This window comes from Hyaena hyaena, unplaced genomic scaffold (assembly GCF_003009895.1).
Source record: "Hyaena hyaena isolate Hyena2069 unplaced genomic scaffold, ASM300989v1 scaffold_355, whole genome shotgun sequence".
In the NCBI taxonomy this organism is placed as follows: Eukaryota; Metazoa; Chordata; class Mammalia; order Carnivora; family Hyaenidae; genus Hyaena; species Hyaena hyaena.
The window spans coordinates 834,957-852,091 of record NW_024080986.1 but is presented as its reverse complement, the minus strand read 5'-3'; the positions used below and the strand labels follow the sequence as shown (position 1 = coordinate 852,091).

At 39.8% G+C, this 17,135-nt stretch overlaps 1 protein-coding gene across 1 annotated transcript in view; it reads right to left on the bottom strand.

The window, feature by feature from the left end:
* The window catches only part of LOC120243733 (dapper homolog 3-like), a 52,810-nt gene that overhangs the window by 23,611 nt on the left and 12,064 nt on the right, over window positions 1-17,135 (bottom strand). The window contains exons 2-3 of the mRNA XM_039249964.1: window positions 4,243-4,295; window positions 1,315-1,431 (exon numbers count right to left, since the gene is read on the bottom strand). Of these exons, the coding sequence (XP_039105895.1) occupies window positions 1,315-1,431; window positions 4,243-4,295 (170 nt within the window). The remainder of the gene's footprint in view (window positions 1-1,314; window positions 1,432-4,242; window positions 4,296-17,135) is intronic.

Here is a 17,135-nt window from a genome sequence, read left to right as displayed (position 1 = left end):
TCTGGTCTGGTTTCATTGCCAAAGCCAAATAAAGTGCACAGTAATGAAAACATCTGGTTAATTAGAGTGCTCATTTGGTAAAGAACTTTTTTTTCTGAGCATCATCACACTCTCTTGTATCATAAAGGTGTAACTGTTAAATATTGTTCAGCTTATAGTTTAAATGGAGGCAGATCCTCTCAGTTAAAGCATGAAAGTGTTTGTCATTATTAAGAAGGAGGGGATGGCTGACTTATTTTAGAACATCCCTTTTATTTTCTTTTTAACTAGCCAGTCACTGACATCTAGATTCACTCAGATTAGCAAATATTCATTCAAAGGACCCCTCTATGTACCACCAGCCAGAAACCAAAAGATGAATAAAAGGTGACCCTCGTGGGGCAAACTCAGTAATCACTAGAGTTATCAGAGACAGATCTAGTGGACCTGAGGCCCTTCCCTTGTATGGAAATAAGCCCCTCTACCGACATCTCCACACTCTATCACTGTATTTGAATATCTCTTCTATGAAAGTTTTGGTTTTTGTATTATGTTATGTTTAAGTGGTTGGGAGCCTGAACTTATAAGGCCACATGTGATTGTAAGGGAAGCATTTCGTATTGAAGAAGTGGTCTACAGTACAGGTGCAAAACCTATGAAGATGGTACAGAGGATTTAACCTCTCTCAAGGTTTAGACCTGTGCTGGCCAAGAGAAGCGTGATACAAGGCAGCATTGGGGGCTATAGATGCAATTTCAAATATACTATAGTTAAAAAAGTAAAAAGAAACAGGTGAAATTAATTTCAATAATGTGTTTTATTGAAATGAATATATTTTAGATATTTCAACATGTGAGAAATATAAAGAGTATTAATGAAATTACCCCCCCCTTTTAAAAATTATGATAGGCAGAATAGCTCCCATATCCTAATCCCTGGAATCTATGAATATGTTCATTACCATGGCAAATTTGACTTTGCAGAGGTAATTAAGTTTATAGACCTTAAAATAGGGAGATTATCCAGGATTGTCAGGCTGGACCCAGACTAATCACACGAGTTCTTTAAAAACAGACAAGCGGCAAAAAAGAAGTCAGAGAAATTTAAATCATGAGAAGGATTCAACATGCTGTGGCTGGTTTAAGGATGGAAGGGCCAATGTGACAAGGAATGCAGGTGGCCTTCCGGATCTGAAAGAGGCTTGTGTCTGATAGCCAGGAAAGAAATGAGACCTGCCCTACAACCATAAGGAACTGAATTTGGCCAACAACATGAATGATTCTGGAAGCAGATTCATCTCCAGAGCTCCAGAGAAGAATACAGGCCAACTAATACTTTGATCTTGGCCTTCTGAGACTCCAGGCCGAGGGATCAGCTGAGCCATGCTGTACAACTTTGGCAGTCCATCGCCTTAACCACTTGGCCACCTCGTCCCACGGCACAACTTTGGGACTACAGAAGTGTGACATAATAAGTGGGTGTTTTATAAGCCACTTAGTTTATGGTGATTTTTTACAGCAGCAATGGAAAACTCAATCTTGAAATCTGTTATGTATTTTACATTTACAGCCCATCTCAATTTGGGTTGGCCACATCTCAAGTATTCAATAGCCAGTGTGGTGAATGGTTACCATATTGGACAGTACAGCCATATTGGACAGTCTAGACCAAGAGAAGTCAACATATCTAAGAAGTGCTAGGTTTGTCATGTAAATATCATATCACTATGTGGAGAAAGAAAAGGAGCAAGGAAGGGAGGAACTTAGCAAGATCTCTCTTGATTCCCCATCCTTGTCCCATATGAATGAGGTGTTCTTGGTCTTAGAGAAAACAGGCTACATTTTACAAGGCAGATGATCAAAATTCACTGTACTCAGATAAATTTGCTTTCTTAGTGGAAGCTATTAATAAAATCTTTTTTGGATGTTTAATCTTTGTTCAGTTAAGTTTTGGAGCAATTAAGAAGAGTTGTTGCTTCCATTTGAATTTATGCTTAAGGCAGAGCATTAATCATTTAATTCTAGGAGTATGGGGTGGGGAATGGCAGGCCAGAGTAACCGTAAAAGATCTCCAAGAGAATTATGTGGATTGATTTAGCATGCCTAGGAAGGTTGTTCCTGCCTACTGAGAAATTGCTTTTCAATATCAAACTTCTGAGGGTCTACATTTTGTTTTTATTAAGAAGGGCAGCATGTTTTCCAATTCTAATTACATTCCACGTTTAGTTTTCTAAAAGCATCTTTGACCACCTTCACTAATAGGTCAGCATGTAAAAAGTAGAGCAGAAACTCTACTGTAAAATCTAGAGCAGCAACTAACCAATGTGATCTGGGACCATTTTAGGAAGGTTTTACTAAGGAGTTATAGACCTGGACTAGGTTTAAAGAAAAAGAATGGAACCTAGACCAGAAGGAAGAAGAGGGAGGGCTTCCTGGGCTGTGAGGAGCAATGGGCTGCATGGACAGGAAAGTGAATGGGTGGATGGGTGGAAAATGTCCTTCGACTACAGCAAAAAGCAAGGAGATGGCAAAGTGAATAAGCTCTCCATCTACACTGTTCAGTATGGTAGCCATTAGCCACATGTGGCTCTGAAGCACTTGATATGTCACTGGACTGCTTGGAGCCATGCTATAAGTATAAAATACACACTGGATTTCAAAAACTTGGGGGAAAAAAGCCCTGTAAAATAGTCCACTGAAAATGTTATAGTAACTGCTGAGATGATCGTATTTTGGATACTTTGGGTTACATAAACATACTCTTAAAATTATTTTTACCGTTTTAAAAGCTTTTTTTGAAGCATTTAAAAAACTTTTAAAATGTTGATTTATTTTTGAGGAAGCAAATGTGAATGGGGGAGGGGCCGAGAGAAAGGAGACACCAATCCCAAGTCTTGATCCCAAGATCAGACTGATCTGTCAGCACAGAGCCTGATGAGGGGCTTGAACACCACAGCAGCAAACAATTCTCAGACACACCAGTTGGGGGTGTGTGTGTCCTACAGTCCAGCTGAATTCTGATACTATCTACTCCAAGGAAGCATCAGATTCCACAGGTGAAGGCCTCAGTCCCACAAGACTGGCTTGCTTCCCTTTGCTTCAGATGCCAATCACAAGCCGAGGTTGTTACCTGTGCTTGACTGGCTGTACATCAGAGGTCCCCACTGTCCCTTTCTTGGATTTGATTAATTTGTTAGGGCATCTCACAGAATTCAGGAAACCCATGAACTCACTAGCTTACTGATTGCAAAGGATATTGAAAGATACCAATCAATAGCAAGATGAAGAAATCCACAATATGAAGTCCCAAACAAAGGAGCCACTGTCCCAGTAGAGTTTGGAGCCTGGTAGGGTCATGCATTCTGGTTCTCTAACCTGAAAGCTCTCTGAACCCCTTCCTTTGGGTTTTTATGATGGCTTTATTACGTATGCATGTATGTGATTGATGAAATCTTTGGCCAGTGGTGACTGGCCAAAGTCCCTCTCCCTTCCCTACAAATCATCCCATGGGACTAAAAGTTCTGCAACCAAATTCCACTCATAGGTATTTTCCAAAGTCATCTCCTGAACATAAACATAGTTGGGCTGGCAAGGAGCTTATTATGAATAAGACACCCATTTCAGCTTTATGGTTCTGAAGGGATTTGGGGGAACTGAGGACAAGAGACCAAGTGTTATAACAAAAGATGCTCCCAAGAAATTCCAACGGTTTTGGGAGCTGTAAGCCAGGAACTGTGTATCTTGGTCATTTGAATGACCAAATACGTATTTCTTATAAATCACAGTATCTCAGGTTTATGTTTCTATTGGCCATTCCTGCTCTAGACCAACTGCTTCTCGTATTCTAATGCATATATGAATCCTCTGGAAATCTTGTTAAAATGCAAATTCTGAAGCTCCCAGGTGAACTGCTGCTGCTGCTGTTTGAACTACACTTTGACTATCACAAAGATAACTCACAACCTTGCCTGTAACATAGAATCATTTAGGAACTTTTAAAAAGCACAATGACCAGATTGCTGTACCCCAAGTCATTTAAATAAGAATATCTGAAGTTGTGACTTGAGTATAAGTATTTGTTACAGTGTTCTAGGTGATTTAAAAATACTGCAAATGTGAGAACCATTGCTTTAGAACGTCTTAAATAGAGGTGAACAAATTTAAAGTTTATTACAGAAAACTAAATACTTTACATATCAAGTGCAATTAAAGAGTCATTAGCAAATATTCATGTATTCCCAATGTTGCAGGATTTTTCTTTTACCTCAATACCCAAGGTTTATTGTCTCGCTGCTTCAAAGAATGAAGAGGTGGACACTAAAATGAGCAGCAAAGAAGTTTATTAGAGTAAAGATCAGAAAATAAGAATAGTATGAAAGCTCTCTTTACAGAGAGGGGCATTCGAAAGTGAATGCCTGCCAGCTATAGGCCCGGTGGGACCTTTGCTTGGCACTGCCTTCCCCCTGGATCCCTCTCAGGTTCTACCCTTATTGACTAGGTAACTCTAAATGCCTAGTCATTCCTTTTATATTGGCTCATTTCCGTTGGTGGGCTATGGCCACACCCGTTCCTTGTGGGTAATATGTTTTTATAGTCTACTTATTTTTAGTTGGGTCTTTTGTTTGTCAGATTCCTGAGGGAAATCTGAGGGGTAGTAGGTGGTGTCTGTCATTCTCAAGAGGAATTTTATGCCTGAGGGATTGGCTGGAGGTCAGATGTTCCCAGAAGAAATGCTTTTAAAATGTGTTTTTCCCCTCACCCAGGGACTTTGGGTCCTAACCTTTCCCTCTCTGCCTACTGAATCCTATCTTTCCCTATCATACTAAGTCAGCTATTAACCTTATGTAAGTCATTGTGACTTATATCCTACCTTCTAGAAGCTTAGAAACTAGTAGAAATAAGGTAACTGTTGGGGCACCTAGGTGGCTCAGTCGGTTGAGAGACCAACTCTTGGTTTCAGTTCAGGTCATAATCTCATAGTTGGGATTAGAGTTCAAGCCCTGTGTGAGGCTCTGTACTGGCAGCACAGAGTCTGTTTGGGATTCTCTCTCTCTCTGTCCCTCTGTACCTGCCCCTTCCCCCCTCATGCTGTCTGTGTCTCTCTCAAAATAAATAAACAAACTTAAAAAAAAAAAAAAAAGAGGAAGGAGGTACCTGCTTAAATAACAGCAAATCAACACAGCATAGGTTCACCATATAGACATTAAGGGTTATAAAACTCTCAAAAAGGAAGAGTTAATCTTGGGTAGGATACGAATTAAATTTTCCTGGGACAGCTGATAAATAACAAAGACCTGATGCAGTGGTTGCCAAACTTTAGAATACATTCGAGTCATCTGGGGTGACTAGGCCAGGGCCACTCGTCAAGGAATACTGCTAATATCAGCCTTGCTACGCTATGAGTGAGTTGTAACCATTCATACTTTTCTATTCTGATAACTCAAGGTTCAGAGTGTCCAGTGGGAGGCTAACTGGCAGAGTCCAGATGACATGCTCAAGCCTAGACTGCCAGGAGCCATTGGCAATGCATAATGTCTCACCAACACTGCACAAAAAGGAACTTTCTCCAAAAGTAGGAATAAAGCTGCAAGGCCACTCAACCTGCTCCAAAACCTCTACCCAACCCTTGCCAAAACCAAACCAAACCAAACCAAAACAAAACAAACCAAAACAAAGAAACCACTAACAAAAGAAATAAAATATCTTGTACAGGCAGTATTACTCCCAAGATTGACATGCATGAGGAGAGACTTGATTTGGGACAATGAAACAAATTTAAACTTTAGGTAATTAACTTCAAGATCATGAAGTTTGAGATAATGATGTTCTATTCGAGTAAAGATGCCCATTTAATTTGTGCGGGGAACGAGGTAAAGGTTGTCATCTCCTTAGAGAACAAATGTGGGGATCAGGAGGCTGAATGTAGAGGGAGGAGCTACGGGTAGAGAATTTATAACATCTTCATATTTCCGGGACAAATGAAGCAGTGTAAAAGGGATGTTATATCAGCTATTAGGCAGGTATTAACCCTAGAACCAGTTCAGATTAGAAGAGTTAAACAGGAATTTCTGTTGTACTTCTTAGAGCTTTTAATATGCTAATGTGCATTGTGAGGCTCTAATTATGCTGCACTTGCAAATTTTATTTGACTGTGGCACTTTCTTGAAGAACTAGTGACATATTGGAGACATTTGGGGGAAACAATGGGCTAGAATATTCTGGAACCAGAAAAAGATAGAAAGAGACTTAGACAAATATCCAGTGGGAGAAACAACAGTCCCAGAATTCAGATAATTCAGACTTCTATTACTCCACTGTAATAGAAGATGGGTTTAATAGTATGAGGACTAATAGTATTGAATTCTATTTTATCCCTGTGTCCCCCAAATGCATAGTGCTTGGTACATGGAGTCACAACACAACTAAGCGAATAAATAATAGTGACAAAAGTCCTTTTTCAATATGAAGTTACTGGTAACCTCTACAAGCACAGTTTCAAAACAGTTGTGAGGTGGGCTAAGGAAACACCTACCTGCCAAGGACTTCTCAAGTGATTCCTCAAAATGCTCTAGCAGATACTGAATTGTCTACCCCGTCATCTGTTTTTCTTCTTTTTCTTGGTAATATAACAAGGTGACCATATAATTTATCATCCAAACTAGGACACTTGAGAGAGAAAAAGGGGGAGCTATTAATAATTATGCCAGGACAACACACACAAAACAGACTTTCTGGCTAACTAGGACACATGATCATCCTAAAAATAACTCCTGAGTTTTAGCTGTATACTTATTGTTAGGAATAAAGACTGTGTTGTCCAGCTTCCTTCGTATTTGTGGGTGACCTCTTGACTAAAATGGTACCCAATCCCAGTGATGAGTTTTCCCCCAAAGTTTAACAAAAATGCCCATATCTTGACCAATGTGGGTTCTCACTTATCAGGGTAAATGACAGAAAATGGTTTTAGAAAGCTGCACATAGAAGGTGTCTTTGCTGGGTTCCTTTCTCTTCCTGCTAGCTGGAATGTGGTTATTCTGGTTAGAGCTCTAGCTGCCATCTTGGACCATGAGGCAGCATGCTTCTCAGATTGTAACAGAGGATGAAAGGAAGCCAAGTCTCTGATAAATATGGAGTGGCCCTCCCAGCCTTGTCTACCTCTGGTCTATTGTGTAAGGAATCAATACACATTTGTCTTGAGTAATCCCATGTTATTTTGGAGTTTTCTGTTACTTGCGGTTCAATCTAATCCCAGTAGATAAAACCTTATACAAATGCTGCCTAAAAACAATGTAACGTGAGCCACATATGTAAGCCATATACATAATTTAAAAATTTTTTAGCCATTTTAAAACGTAAAAAGACACAGGTGAAATTTAGTATTAATGATATATTTTATTTAAATTGATGTTTCTAAAATATTATCTTTTCAATATGTAACCAATGCAAAAAATATTAATGTGATAGTTTGCATGCTTTTGTTTCCTGCCAAATCCTCACAATCCCATGTGTATTTTACACTTTCAGCATATCTCAATTTAGAATAACCACATTTTAAGTGCTCAATAGCCACATGTGGCTAGTGGCTACCGTATTGGACAAGAAAATCTTATACCATAAATAACCTCCTCTTACCAATATATTTTCTATCCCTCCCTCTTCTCTTGCTTCTCTTCAATAGGTAAACATAGGTAAATAAAACCTTGTATCTTATGTAACAGCCACCACAACAAAATCACAACAGTAGAAACTGTCTCATTCTTACTTCCCTGAAGTTATTTATTTCTCTATCATTTTTCTTTCCTTCATAATTCTATTAATTAAATTCGCACTATCAGGTAACTCTGGTCTTGGAATAATGATACAATAATGTCCATCAGGATATCACTTGATGAACTGGATCTCTGAGTGATGATAAACCATCAGCAATCTTATTTTTAAGACGATTCTTCAGCAAATTGAGCTATCAGGAGTTGTTTAAATATTAGGACTAAAGCCCACTATGTTTTGCCATAAGTAATTTAGCAAATGATTTAAGAGGATCACTTTTAGTAGAATCAAGATTACTCCTCTAATGGGACAATCTCCCTTCCTTTGAGTCATATGTTAAAGAGAGGGAGAAAAAGGGAATTGTTAGAGAAGGCCGCTTGGAAGTCGAGCCTAAACTGGCCACCCCTAGGGCAGGCTTATGAATGCAGACATTGACTGTCACGTGTGGAACACTGGAAAAGTGTCTGCAGCCTAACCTCACTTATCCAGATCTATTGTTCAAGCACCAGGAATGGTGTCCGATACAAAAGGAAAAAAATAGAACTTGTATCTTAGAAGAGAAGTAACTCTGAGTTTTGTGTACTTTGAATGTAGTTAAGAAGAGCCAAAGACATGAAGGTTATAGTGGATAAGCTGTGATTGATTAATTCTCCAACAGGATGGAAGAAATCTTGTGGCTTGACGGTGATGTGTATAAAAGGTCAGTCTTTTCATGTAGAAACCAAGAAGCTCAGATGACATGACAGGGATCCAACTAGGTAAGAAATAAGAGAGGCAGAGAGAAAGGGAAAGCGTGCAGAGGAGATCGTATATGGAGCAGTAGTGGTAACAAAGGCAGAAATGGTAGCAAAAGAGGCCAAGAAATACCATCAGCTCTTGTAGACAGTGGAGAAGAATGATACAGTGGTGAAGTTCCGAGTTAATATTGGTGGTCCAATGGGTGTCAGGGTGCCATGTATAATTAAATCCTCACATACTTCATATTCCTGGAAAAATATCTCTTGTGCTAACTGTAATCATTTGTTTCTTTGTTAATGTACTTACTTGTGGTTGTCTAATCTATACCAGGGGTTTGCACTTTTTTAGCCTTATGTGCTCTCCATGACTTAGATAAAGTGGGTGGGTGCTGTGAATGGTGGTGCCTCGCTGAAGACCTAAACCAAAGAGCATGGGCCAAGAAAAATAGAATAAGGGGAGAGAGAAAGAAAAAGACCATTGTAGACACTTTAGTTGTCCAGAAGTCATTTATCTAGCTTCCTTAGCAATATATATTCCTGCTAAGAACAAAGGAGTAAGCAAAAGCAAATCCGAAAATATAGATAGATGATGCTAAGACCACACAGTAACCTCCATGCAATTTACTCATTGACAAGTCCCCAGGCCCCAGAAGTGTGGCACCACTTTCCCTTCCCTTAACTATGCCAGACATCACTACTCCCTGTGGGTCCTCAGTCCTGCAGAGCCTGGATATTGCTTCAACCGGGCACTCCAGGCAACTGCTACTGCTCTGTTGGGGTCAGGCGTACAGCTGTAATACCATTTGTCATCCTTTCCTTATGTTGTTACTGAGAAGGTTTTATTCTTATTTCTAAATAAGTCTAACAAGTATGCTTAGTATTTTCTAGGTTGATCACAGACCAGAACAGCAAAATACCAAATGGGAGACGGTATATAATAAATGATAGCCAAAGAGGTCACAAGTGACTTTGAGGGAGGGGAAGAAAAATTGTAAAAGCCTATGACTTCATCTCAAACCAAAAAGCAGGTGGGCCTTTTCAGTGTCAGAGTATGTGCATCCTGGTGTGGCAGGAGAGGATGGACTTCAGTTTGAAACAGGTTCAGATTCAAGTTACAGGACTTCTGCCAGTAGCTGTGTGATATTGGGCAGATTTTTGAGTTATCTGAGCCCCACTTTTCTCATTTCCAAAATGGAGATATTTTTTTTTTCAGCATAATTCTGATATATATTTTTAATATAGTTTATTGTCAAGTTGGTTTCCATATAACACCCAGTGCTCATCCCAACAAGTGCCCTTCCCCATGCCAACAGCCCCCTTCCCCTCCCCCCCATCAGTCCTCAGTTTGTTCTCAGTATTCAAGAGTCTCTCATAGTTTGCCTCCCTCCCTCTCCCCCAACTGTTTTTCCCCCTTCCCCTCCCCTATGGTCCTGTTAAGTTTCTCCAGTTCCACATGAGTGAAAACATGGTATCTTTCTCTGCCTGACATATTTCACTTAGGATAATACCCTTGAGTTCCATCCATGTTGCTACAAATGGCAGATTTCATTCTTTTTCATTGCCATGTAGTATTCCATTGTATATATAAACTGCATTTTCTTGATCCATTCATCAGTTGGACACTTAAGCTCTTTCCATATTTGGCTATTAGCACATTCTTATCGATGTTTGTGATTGTCTTATGTATTTGGGTGTTTCTGAATTCAGTGCATAGACATTTATACTTGTTAGCTCTTCCTGATGGATAGACCCTGAAATTATTATATAATGCCCTTCTTTGCCTTTAAAATAAAAAATAAAGTCCAGTTTGTCTGATATAAATATGGCTACTCCAGCTTTCTTTTTGATGTCCAGTAGCATGATAGATGTTTTCCCATCTCCTCACTTTCAATCTGAATGTGTCCTCAGGTCTAAAATGGGTCTCTTGTAAACAGCAAATAGATGGATCTAATCTTTTTAATCCATTCTGCTACTCTGTCTTTTGATTGGAGCATTTAGTCCATTTACATTCAGTGTTATTATTGAAAAATACAGGTTTAGAGTTATTGTGTTCTCTGTTAGATTCATGCTTGTAGTGGTGTCTCTGGGACTTTGTGTTCCTTGCAACATTTCCCTCATAGGATCTCTTGTAGGGCTGGTTTAGTGATGGTGAATTCCTCCATTTTTTGTTGGGATAAACCTTGATCTCTCCTTCAATTCGGAATGATAGGCTTGCTGGATAAAGGCTTCTTGGCTGTATATTTTTCCTGTTCATCACACTGAAGATTTCCTGCCATTCCTTTCTGGCCTTCCAAGTGTCAGTAGATAGGTCTGCTACTACCCTGATATGTCTCCCTTTGTATGTTGGGGCCCTTTTATCCCTAACTGCTTTCAGAATTCTCTCTTTGTTCTTGTATTTTGCCAGTTTCACTGTATGTCGTGCAGATCGATTCAGTTTACGTCTGTGGGGAGTTCTCTGTGCCTCTTGTATTTCAATATCTGTTTCCTTTCCCAGGTTGGGGAAGTTCTCAGGTATTATTTGTTCAAGTACACCTTCTGCTCCTTTCTCTCTCTCTCCTTCTGGAATTCCTATGATATGGATATTCTTCCGTTTGATTGTATCACTCAGCTTTCGAACTCTCCTTTCATGTTCCTGGACCAATTTCTCTCTCTTTTTCTCGGCTTCCTCTTTCTCTATAATTGTATCTTCTAATTCACGTATTTTTTCTGCCTTTTCAATCCGTGCAGTAGCCAACGCCTCCATTTTATTTTGTGTTGCATTTTTTAGTTCATCAGTATTTGCAACAATAATGGCTCGGATGTCATCCAAGCCCTTTTGAAGCCCAATGAGTAATTTTATGAGTATTATTCTAAATTCTTGTTCAGTTATGTTGCTTAGATCGGTTTTGAGCAGTTCTCTAGCTGTTATTTCTCCCTCGAATTTCTTTAGAGGAGAGTTCTTCTGTTTTGTATTTTGGCTAGCTTTCTTTCTCGTTAGTTTTAAAAGCTTGTGATGTGTTCTGCCCGTGTGAGTGCTGCTATATTAATATTAAAGGAGGCTCATACACTGTCCAGGGCCTGGCCGTTCAGGAAGTCTTCTTTGAAGGGTGTCCCTTGGTCTCTCTTGTGACTTTGGTTTTATTTCTCTACTCGTAGTGATGTTTTGAACTCTCCACGATGTGCACTTTAGGTTTGTTCCTTGAAGTAGCCTGTGCCACAGGCGCAGAGGAGGCGGGCCGTCTCCCGTGCCTCACGCCCTCACTCCGTGCGTTCTTAATGATGCCACCCAACTTGCAATCCCACAAGCCAAGGCACTTCAGGGCAGGGAACTGGTTCCTCCTGATGCCGACCGCGTCCCTGGGGTACCACCTAACCTGGAGGGAACTTCCACTGTCCAGTGCCAGACCGAGGCCACCAGTCCAAGGAAAGCCCCACAGTTAGAGGTGGGATATCTCTCCGAAAGCCCTGCTTCTCCGCGAGCGCAGACGGGAAAGCCCAAAATGGAGATATTAATACTATATTCTTTATCCAGTTGTTGTGAAGTTTAAACATATGTGATACAACACATTTGTGAGAAGTGCCCTTCCTTTCCTCCTGGAAATGAATAGGCTCATTGGTTATCAATGAATTTTATAAAAACAGATAGTGTTTATGAAACTCATACTACATTATGGCTTGAATAATCCATACTGCTAGGAATTGTGACATGGTGTTACATGAAAACCAGCCCATGCCATTGAGGGACTAAGAGTTCTTTGGGAAGGAAGGCTATAAAACGTAAGTTAGATGGTGGGTGAAGGGACATGAGTAGATACAGGTACAAGCAATTGAGATGGTACTCGTGGTAGCGTGGGGTGGGTGGCGGTTTCTTGGGGGTAGGCATCATGTATTTATAGTGATAATAGTCCTGAATCATCAAGGAAATAAAAACTATATTTAATAAACTATGTTTAAATATAGGATATGAATAATCATGTTCTAAAAATGTTCCATTTAAAATGATAAAAGCTAACAAAATAAATTTCCATGGTTTAGTTTGGTGGAAAACTCATTAATTTCTAGTGGAATACCTTATTTATTGGTGTGTCAAGTAAGTGAGGCATTGCTGAAATGGCAGGTGAGAAAGGCAAAAAAGTAGAAGGAGGTGGAGAGGGGGTCGAGAAAGGGCCAGAAATATTCTGCTGCCAGAACTACCTCATGAGCATCAGTCCTGGTAAGTGTATTCTTCCTGCTGTTTCATTTAATCTTTATAGACACCCTGTCCAGTTGGTGAAATAGGTATTGTTCTCTGTTGGTGGACGACCAAGTTGAAAATGTAACGAGCTATTACTTGTCTAAGGTCACACATTTAGTAAGTCACACATCTAGAAAGTAGAATCTGCATTCTCTGCTGGAGGCTCGCAAAATGTAAAGAAAAGAAACCTGCCCACGTGAGAAGGTACAGTTCTGAAACATTTTCACTTAAAACTATGAAACTTTAAAACCAGGAGGCAAACATCCAGGAAGTGATATAAGCACAAAAATATTCTATGTATAAAATCAATACTGAATGTGATTGCTTTGTCACACTTTGCCTCTTCTTTCTCTCTTCTTTCCTCTACTCCTTCCTCCTCCAAACAGGTGAGGGAACACGTGAGAAATACAAGAAGGGAACAGAGGAGAAGAAAAAGAAAATAGGAAGTGATGAGAAGAGGGAACAGGAGATCAATGTGTAGGAAAATCTTAGTCATGAACATAAAATATGTCTCTGGTAAATTTAAACTTTGGAAATAGGAACAGATTAAAAATTTTGTTTTAAGATTTCTCCTGGAAAAAAAAAACAAATAAACAAACAAACAAACAAAAAACACCACCACCACAACAAAAAACCCAAAACCTGAGATAAGGGAAGTGGTAAACGGGCCAAGGCGTTTAGATGATGTCTTTGCTTCCAGCTTTGCTTCCAGTAAACGAACAGACTGTTTGGACAGAACTGGAAGCTTTCCCTGTGGCCCTGGGGCTGCTGGCATCAGCTCCAAGGTCTGTCTGTCTGTCTGTCTGTCTCTCTCTCTCTCTCTTTCTCTCTCTCTCTCTATTATTCAGGGCTATCCACTGGCCAGGCACTCATCCTCTCCACCAAGTTACTATAAATATCACGGAGGGCCTGCTGCGGCTGCTGGAGGGATGTGAGTAAAGACTGAACGCTGATTATTTGGCACCTACAGAGCTCATCTGTAGAGAAAAGTGATCAAGAGCGTGGGCAAGGTGTCCACACTAGTGTTATCCCCTAGCTCGTACCCTCTTGGGTGCCACTGTCTCCCCAGATGGGGCACATCTCAGGAGTTCTTGTGAAGTTAGATGCAATAATTCATGTAAAGTACTTAATATAGGGATTTCTCATAGTAAGTTCTCAATAAACATTAGCTTCTACTACAGACTGACTTCTATCCTCTCAAAAGTTAATGCTATTTGTCCTGCGTCAAGTTTCTGTCAGTTCTAGGACCTCTATTTATCTTTTTTTAAAAAGTGAAAACTAGGCCTCAGTCAAAACCAGCTATTCATCACTTCCTATTGTTCAACATGGAAATTTCCCTCCTAAAAATAAGTGACAAAAATCTAGTGGTGTTTAAAATGGCTATAATTAAAAATCTTATGTGGCTATGGGCATTTGTCGGCTTCTTCCATCAATTTGAGAAGAATTGCTCCATGAATCAAGAACTGTACATTCATATCATTTACATTTTTATTTCTGTAAACAGTCTCCACAAAATTAAAAAGGACATAATTTTGAAAGTTGGTGTTTATTATTATTTTTATATGCAGTCCCATAAATGTGAACAGTTTAAAACCTCATTCGTTGGCAGTAATGGAGGGAAAATAGTAAGAAATCTCCCCGAGAAAATATTTGAGAAGAAATGGACTTTTAGTAATCTCAAGGAAAGTTAATATTTTAAGCTAAGATATAAATGGATATTAACAAGTAATAAGACTAAGTTCATAAAAACCGTACTTTATGGAAGGCCCTGATTGTTTTACACTGCATCGTAAGTATAAAATACTTTGGTAACAAATTTAATTACTAGCATCAGAAATAAATGACTCTTGGGGTGTGTGGCTGGCTCAGGCGGTAGAGCCTGCAACTCTTGACTTTGAGATTATAAATTTGAGCCCTACATTGGATGTAGAGATCACTTAAAAATAAAAAAATAAAAAAAAGAAATGACTCTTAAAAAAACCCTGGATTTTTCTAGCTTACAAATAAGACTCTAAAGAATTCTTAGAAGAAAAAGTAGTATTTATTAATATTAATTACGTATAGTTTAGTTGACTAATGATACAGTGATCTTTCCTTATATCATAGCTTTCGAACACCTAGGGCTTTGGGATTGTTTATCTTCAATTGTATGTGGACAGAATTCTATCAAGGGAATGCCTGGAGCATGAAGTTGTTACCTCTTTCCACTGAAGCTGGAGGTCACAGAAGTGTTTTGCATGGAAAGTGCTGGGCTCTGGACTCAGACTTCACTTCAAACCCTGCTTCTCCTTGCAGGCTCTGTGACAATGAGGAAGTTACTGCAGGTCCCGACTTTGTGAAATGAGCATGATTATGGAATTCATGTCACAGGGCTACTGAAAAATTCCCACTTTAATCAGTACCTGGTACACAGAGAGCTCTCAATATATTCCCACTATCACTATAGCTGACCTCATATTGAAGGAGACTGGCCCACCTTAAACCTCAGGGCAACAAGTTAATCAAGTCCTAACACAGATTATCTATTAAAGTTCAGTTATGGTATTCTTAGTATTTCAATTCAGAGGTGGCTTTTCTGATACTAGAGTAAGTGTTGAATGGCTTTCATGGACTTATTCAGACTTCCAACTTCTTTTTGTTGTTGTTCAAGTTTTATGGCAGTTAAAATATCACCAGGAGAGCTCTTGAATTTGCCCTCTCTCAGACTGTTCTTTGTAAGGCATCACCCTTATTCGATCCCCAAAGCCTTGCTTTCTCCTTGGTTCCTTTTTTGGCCTCATATGCCATATCTACTATATCACAAGAACTGAAGACACTGCTTCTAAAACCTGTCTTGATGGGCGCCTGGGTGGCTCAGTCAGTTAAGTGGCCGACTTTGACTCAGGTCATGATTTCGCAGTTCATGAGTTCGAACCCTGCATTGGGCTCTGTGCTGACAGCTCAGAGCCTGGACCCTGCAATGGATTCTGTGTCTCCCTCTCTCTCTGACCCTCCCCTGCTCATGTTCTGTTCCTCTATGTCTCAATAATAAAATAAAACAAAAATTTTTTAAAAAATAAAACCTGTCTTGATTCTGTTTCTCTCACTCTGTGCAGTTATCACCGTTCTTCCAAACTATATCCACCCATCCTCTTGCCTAAACTATAGAAGTAGCCTCCTAAATAATGTGTTTGCTTTCATTCCTTTCCCTATAAGATTCATTCTTCACTAAAAGCCTAGGCTGATCCTGGGGAAATGATGTCACTCTTACTTAAAACCTGTTCTCCATCAAGAGCCCAGATGGATCCTGGTGAAACATACACTTAATCCTGATACTACTCTGACTTAAAAAGTTCCAGGGGCACCTGGGTAAGCTCAGTGGATTGAACATCCAACTGTTGATTTCAGCTCACACTGAGCGTGGACCCTGCTTAGGGTTGTCTCCCTCTCCCTCTGCCCCTCTCAACCATTTACACTCTCTCTAATAACAAAAACAAACAAACAGATAGCTTCCAGTGCCTTCTTATCATTCTTAGAATAAAACCCAAACTTCTGACTCTGAAATACAAAGCTTTCTGTGTGATGACTGCTCCTATCTTTTGTCCTCATGTCCCAACTCCATGGACATCACCCACTGTGCCTCAGTCACACTGGCCTTCTTCTTGTTTCTTGAACATGTCAAGATTTTATCTTAGGACCTATGTACTAGCTGTGAACTTTGCCAGGAATGCCCTTTCCCCCAGACTCTTCATGGCTTGCTCTTTCTTGTCCTTCACATTTCAGCCTAGACGTCACTTTGGGGGAGATGCTCTCCTCTCCCATTCAACTGAAAGCATCTGCTCAGTCACTTGCTCTCACTTCACCTTTTCAATGTCTTGCATGGTATTTATCATGATCTGATGTTTTCTTATTCATTCATTTACTCCTCACTTGTCTACTTGTTTATTATCCACCTTGCTCGCACTAGAACATCAATTACAACTGAGCAGGGACAACTTTCTCTGTCTCTCTTACATCTCTGCTTGGTTTCCTTTCTGTTTGGCAGAGTAAGTACTCAACAAATTTGGAAGAATTCTCGGTTTGCCCAAGGGAAGAAGCCCCCTGTATCCTGACTCTCAGCTGTCAGCACAGAGCCCGAACTGTGAGATCATGACCTGAACCAAAGTCACACACCTAACTGACTGAGCCACCCAGGTGTCCTGACATCTCCTCAGTTCTTAATTTTCACTTAGGATAATTCCATTCCATGGCCCAGAAATGTGTAATGACTTGACTTCCTCATCAGGAAAGTGGTATAATTGACCATTTCTTTAGGACTGTTTTATATAACTATGATTTCTATACTACCATCCATTTAATCTCTTTTTTCTCAAGGTTTTTTTTTTTTCTTGCCTCATATTAACATCTTCAGCAAAATCACTTAACAATCTAACTGTTTTCTGGGAGATGGGCATGGAGGAG